The sequence below is a fragment of the Triticum aestivum genome, chromosome 5A (genome assembly GCF_018294505.1).
Source record: "Triticum aestivum cultivar Chinese Spring chromosome 5A, IWGSC CS RefSeq v2.1, whole genome shotgun sequence".
Classification (NCBI taxonomy): domain Eukaryota; kingdom Viridiplantae; phylum Streptophyta; class Magnoliopsida; order Poales; family Poaceae; genus Triticum; species Triticum aestivum.
The window spans coordinates 537,612,158-537,618,600 of record NC_057806.1 but is presented as its reverse complement, the minus strand read 5'-3'; the positions used below and the strand labels follow the sequence as shown (position 1 = coordinate 537,618,600).

The 6,443-nt window shown below is 50.4% G+C and overlaps 1 protein-coding gene across 1 annotated transcript; it reads right to left on the bottom strand.

Annotated features, from left to right (window-relative positions):
• Window positions 1-2,370: 2,370 nt before the first annotated feature.
• LOC123107549 (uncharacterized) lies at window positions 2,371-3,764 on the bottom strand. The gene is made up of 3 exons (XM_044529523.1): window positions 3,670-3,764; window positions 3,322-3,497; window positions 2,371-3,209 (listed from the first exon to the last, which is right to left on the bottom strand). Exons 2-3 carry the CDS (start codon window positions 3,484-3,486, stop codon window positions 2,844-2,846), a joined length of 531 nt encoding a protein of 176 aa, XP_044385458.1. The 5' UTR covers window positions 3,487-3,497; window positions 3,670-3,764; the 3' UTR covers window positions 2,371-2,843.
• Between the last annotated feature and the right edge of the window lie 2,679 nt (window positions 3,765-6,443).

Here is a 6,443-nt window from a genome sequence, read left to right as displayed (position 1 = left end):
TTGCCTGCAACCCTACGCAGGCGCATAAGAGCCCGTGGAGGCGCGAGGTGACTTGTGCAGATGCGCTTGAGGCAATGTCAAGCTAGGGCGGCGTGAAGGAGACGACATCGCGCCGGAGTTGGAGATGAATGTGGAGACAAAGAGGGGGCATATAGGAGGAAGAAGATGATTATTATATGACATATGGGACCAATAAAATCTGCTAAAAAATTATAACTCAGATGCAACATCAATGTTGACTAGTCAACCTAGATGCCACGTTACACAAAACCACCCTCGAAGTGTCTTGGGGTAAAGTGAATGGTGTCGAAAGTTTAGGATTGTGTACTAACTGGTTTTGAAGTTGGGAGTTGTAACTTAAACTAGGGCATGAGTTCAAGATTAAATTATGCACTTCTCTCTTGATCGAACCATATCCAACAAAGTTCAATCATATCTTCTGGAAACCCCAGTAGTTTCAGGTGTTCCGGTAGGTGTAAGTTGTGGAACAATTCCACAACTCTTTAGATGGTTGCTTAACTCATGACTCAAATACTCAACTCGGTGATCAGCCCGAAAAAACATAATTTTCAAGGAGGATTGTTGCGTCTAGGCGCGGTGAAACCGCTCATACAAGTAAGTCAAGTTCCACTGTCGGGGTGTGGATTCCAAATGAAAAATGGGCATGCATCAAAAAGGACCTTCTGCTGCTCTCACAGAGATGCTACACAAGCCATTGCCATCCACCTACACGAGCACTGAGTCCCTCTGGCCGAGTCTAACTTGAAGACGATGTCCTCAAGAGGAGACATGATGCCAAGCAAAGCCAGCGTCGTCATCGTCCGACCCGGAAGACCGGATCTAGGGTTTCCCCCGAAGAATGTCAGGCAGGGGAAGGGAGCGGCTGCGACATCGATGCCTCCAACAAGGGGACGGTGCCCGTAGGTGCCGCCATCGACTGCTCCGGCCACAACCGGAGCGCGGCTTTCACCGGCAGCCTCACCCACCCAAACCCGTGACCCAGCCAGCCCTTCCTGCATACCAATTCCATGGCTCACGAGCACTGTTCCACATCTCAGCCCTCAGGCCGCGCCCAGGAGGTCGCCGGCCAGCTATCCCGACAGATCTGCATCGGGAAAGCAAAATGCCCAGATCGGGCTCAGCCCATGCTCACCACGCCCAGGAGCTTGATGCTCCCGCAACGCTCGCACACCTTCGCGCCGTCCCACGTCCAGCCGACCTCCATACCCGCCGCCGCGATTGCGGCACGCCAGATCCACGCGTGCCCGCACCACAGCAGCTCACACTCCGCGCGCGCCGCCCAGCCTCCAGCTTGCAAGGACGCGCCGCCCGACTCCAGCGCGCGCCAGGCCGCGCCGCGCTCGCGCCCGACAGCGCCCTCCACCCGCGCCACCGAGCGCCTCCTCCGCCCAGGGGAGCAGCCCCGCGCAGATCCAGCACCAGGCGAGAGGGAAGAGAACGGCCCGCCGCCGCCGACGCCGTGCGGGCTTTGCCCGACGGCGCTCACCGGCAGCGGCGGAGGGAGGGGGGGTGGAGGTCTGCGGCCTGCGGCGGCTAGGTTTTTGCGCCCGCGCCGCCTCGCGGGGGAGCGGCATGGGGCTGGGGGCGCGACAACCTGATTGTACGACCGCTGGGTTTGAAAGCGGTGGGTGGATTGTACGACCGCCGGGTTTGAAAGCGGTGGGGAGCAGCAGAAGCACCCTCCACATGCAAAGTGTGTCGGGCGAGTTATGTCAGCCAACCTCGCGGGATTGAAGCGGCATATGTTTACTCTATCGGACATAGCGTTCCTCTTTGGAGTCGTCGAGTTTGGTGGATATGCTAGTGGCAGCCCGGATTGATACGACGGTTGTCGGTGTGCACCTTGGTAGCGGCGTAAGCGCTCGAGTGCCCGGCCGGGTGTGTCGTGGGGTGTTGGCCTTCTGACATGTTGTATGTGTTGTGGTGCTTTAGGCCTAGTTTTGTTAGGCGCTGCTAAGGTTTTCGCCCGGTTTTCCTTGATAGACTGAGCAACCCTTTCTCATTTCTTCCTTTTTAGCACTTGCCTTATGCAGTGCATTCCTCCTCTGGGGGTGTTACTTGTAATATCTTTTTCTGATCAATGAATTTGACAGCTCTCCTGCCAACATTCAAAAAAAAAAGGACCTTACTTTGCAGGAGGGCATTCCAAGCCATGGTCACATGGGTCGGGACAGGGGTCACTCAATCTCAGCCGAGAGCATCCACCCGTACGCAGCCCAGCCTCTAGAGGATACGCTAGCGGTTGCCGGAATGAATGAGAAACAATTTTTAACACCAGAACAACATGTGTGCATGGAATTACACCGCAACGATTTTAGCAGCATCAATATAAGCATATATAGAACTCATGTCAGACGATCACATAGAGAAAAGGTGAATACATCAAACATAACCACAATTCATCCAGTCTAATTATACAGTAACCACAATCCATCCAGTCTAATTATATAGCCAGTGTAGCCCAAATGGAGTAACTACTAGAGTCGATCAGGATATTAACACTAGATTCACAAATACTTTTTTTTGGAAATGGAGGTATACCCCGGCCTCTGCATCATGATGATGCATGCGGTCATTTTATTAAAAATGCAGGAAGTATCATCATAAAGATTCACAAATACTACGGCACTAGTACCCCATCAATCTACGTTATTCCCTAGAATAAAAATGCAGGAAGTATCATCATAAAGATTCACAAATACTAGGGCACTAGTACCCCATCAATCTACGTTATTCCCTAGAACTAGGCTCTCATCGATGGGTACCTCATGAGCTGATTCACGAACATCATCCCTTTGCAGGCAGCTAGCTGAAGCCACAGGCTAGGCTACGCACTGCATGCTTGCGCCGCCCATCACCTCCAGGAGGAGGGCCACGCAGCTGAGGAGGTCGCACACCACCATGAAGCAGATGATCACGGTGTAGTAGATCGTGCCCAAGATGTATCCTGAGTCGGCGGCGTGGAGGATCCAGATGGTGCTGGCGTACATGCAATGGAAGAGGATGGTGACCGCGAGCGCGAGGTAGGCGAGGGCACGGCGGGGCCAGCGACGGTGGCGCGGGAGCAGCAGCGCCAGCGCCGCCGCGGCCGCCTGGGATGCGGCGCAGCACAGCATCCCGACGAAGAGGGCGATTAGCCTGGCTTCCTCCGCGTCCGTCAGCTGGATGCACGGCAGAATGAAGGAGGACTGCAGAGGAAGAGGAACACCATACCAGCTTGGCGCATGATGGATCGGTCGCGATCGATAATGTCAAGCATCCGAGGGGTAGTACACTGTACACGGGCAGGTAGCTGGTTACCTGGATGCACGCGATACGGAAGTAGGCGGCTATGTAGCCGCTTGCTGCTCCGGAGACGATGCTGAAGGCGTTGATGAGCGCCCATGCGCAGACCAGTGGGACGTCATCCCGGATCTCCTTTTTGGCCTCGCTCGGAGGCAGCAGATGAGGCGTCTTGCCGTCCATGGAGATCCAGGCTACTAGGCAGGAGTAGGACGAGATCAGCAACAACGTATGGTTAGTTCCTCCTCTCTAATTTCATGTCCCCATTCAACATGAAAGAAGAAGAAGAAGAAGAAGAAGAAGAAGAAGAAGAAGAAGAAGAAGAAGAAGACATTAGCAAGATGGCCGGAGATGGAGGGGACTCACCGTCACGTCACTCGCTGGTCGGATGCAAGGGACTTTCTTCCTAGCTTGTTAGCTTGGTGTGCTTCCCTCTGAAGGTGCTCGAGCTGCAACTACAGAGCTAGCTAGTGGTGGAGGGAGGGAGTTTAAGTGGCCGAAGGAGCGACATGGGGCCGCCCCAAAACCCACTACGTGTCGAGCACCGCAGCCTGAGCTGCACAGTCTGGTGCGAGCAGGGAAGCATGTGACGGTCTGATCTCAGGGCAGTGACTAAGGGAAACTACCGGGAAGTTGCCCCTATACCCTCCTTGGCAATGCAGTGGCACGCCTAATATCTTTGCAGGTGTCACTAGTAGAAAAAGGGTCTATTGTCCCGGTTTGTAAGGGCCTTTTGTCCCGATTTCTGAACCGGGACTAAAGGGTCGGTACTAATGCCCTGTCCCTTTAGTCCCGGTTCAATCCAGAACCGGGACAGATGGGCCTTCATGTGCCCTGTGCGCGGAGCCCAGACAGGAGGACTTTTGGTTCCGGTTGGTGGCACCAACCGGAACCAATAGGCATCCATGCGTCAGCATTTCTGTGGCTGAGGTTTTGTTTTTTTTGAAGGGGGGGGGAGGTTTGGGGGGTTAATTTAGGTGTTTCATATATTGTGTTAGCTAGCTATAATTAATAGAGAGAAGTGTCATCTCTTATGTCCGTGCTTGGTCGACGCTACGTACTATATATACGTATAGAGAGGACTAGACACGCTAGCTAGCTAGTAAGCAAACGAAGGAAACGAAAGATCGTCATGAACATATATGCATACAGAGAGAAGTGATATCGACCACCTCTCCTTCTCCGAGAGATTGGTCAAACAACAAGTTCTCGTATATCTATCCGACACTACTGGTTACATATATACAATAATTATCTCTTACAAATATAATCTCCTAACATATGGACTCATGGTCCACATAGTATTCTCCGTCTTCAGCGATCACGTGGTCAAGAAAGAGTGCCGCCAATTTCTCTTGAATTGCTCGCATGCGAGCTGGTGCTAGGAGTTCATCCCGCTTCCGAAACATCTAATTTGAAGAAGGGGGTCAATACATATATATATGAATGAATGAAACTCAACACAAATGATGGTAATAAAATAAAATTGTGAATGTTGTTATTTACGCACTTCATATTGTTCGTCAAAGTAGTCCCGCTCACAGGTCGTGTGGCGGATGGACTCGCAAACGTAGTATCCACAGAAATCATTCCCTTGTTCCTGCCACAACCACTTTATAAGAAATAGAGGTCAATCAAACTGATAAGCAAGAATGCCAAATGGTATTGATGAAACTAGCGCTTGAATCAATAGGAGATGTGTGGAACATGCTACTATAGTACTTACTTTCGGGTGTCTAAATTGCAGCTTCTTCGGGAGTCCCGGAGCTTTTTTGGTGAATTTTTTCCAAACCCTGTCAGACAAAGAAAACAATTACTTGATATATCAGGAAATGAACAAAGTTGCTGATATGGTGGATAATGATCGATTTAACTTACTTCTCGAGCATTTGAGTCATGTCCGCATAGTCCTGGGGATCTTTTCGTCTTGAGTCTAAGACGGTTACTAGTCCCTGCTCAAGCTTAATCTCTAGGAGAATATAGTGAAAACTGCACACGCATGCATAACTCATCAATTACATTACTATAACCTTGACTAATATATAAGGGAAACCGAATATGCACAAGACAGTAACACTCACTTGAAGGCGTAAGGAAAGAGTATTATATCTTTGTTTTCATTTATTACCAACGATTGTAGCAAGTTGGCCTCGGTATCTGCGGCATGAAATTTAACCTCAGTTGCATCTATGAGATATGTGTTAATGAACCCAATATCACCGACTTGTCTTTTCTTTAATTCGACGATCTTCAATCCGCATAATATAGTCAGGATAATTATATATACATGCAATGAAAGAGCTGAGCTATATAGAGAGACTTAATGACAGAAGTAGTACTACTTACAGACAGTAGCAGGTGACCGTTGCTTTATCGAGGGCCAATTGATTGAAAAACTGAAAGAACTCCTCAAATGGAACATGCAACAGATCAATTCGAACGAGGTCATGCTCTTTTTTAACTCTCACATACAAAGTACTCCTCTCCCCAGACTCTCTGCAGATTTTCAAGTACCAATCATGCAATCTTCGCATCATCGTTGATAGAGATCTTTCATCTTTGACGAGAGGCTTCCCGTACTCGTATCTTTGTATCTGCACCTCCATGAAATCATAATGTACATCCTCGGGCAGGTAATCTCCAAGATTGCTATAACCGGGCACCATCCTCGGATCATTAGCGACGATGTCGCTAGGCACCTTGAGCGGGGGGCACGATTGCTTCGCTTGTTCGCCGAGCTGGGCAATTTGTTGTTAGGGAACGTTGCAGAAAACAAAAATTTTCCTACGGTTTCACCAAGATCCATCTATGAGTTCATCTAGCAACGAGTGATCGGATTGCATCTACATACCTTTGTAGATCATCTACATACCTTTGTAGATCACGCGCGGAAGCGTTCAAAGAACGGGGATGAGGAAGTCATACTCGACGTGATCCAAATCACCGGAGATCCTAGCGCCGAACGGACGGCACCTCCGCGTTCAACACATGTACGGTCAGCGTGACGTCTCCTCCTTCTTGATCCAGCAAGGGGGAAGGAGAGGTTGATGAAGATCCAGCAGCACGACGGCGTGGTGGTGGATGCAGCAGTCACCGCAGCAGGGCTTCACCGTTCTCTACGGAGGAGGAGGAGATCTTGG

What these genes read in the sequence shown, in the direction of transcription:
- LOC123107549 (XM_044529523.1), bottom strand. Translation starts at nt 3,486, where the DNA reads ATGGACGGCAAGACGCCTCATCTGCTGCCTCCGAGCGAGGCCAAAAAG. An exon ending in TCCGTATCGCGTGCATCCAG is followed by an intron (nt 3,210 to 3,321) that starts GTAACCAGCTAC and finishes CTTCCTCTGCAG; the next exon opens with TCCTCCTTCATTCTGCCGTG.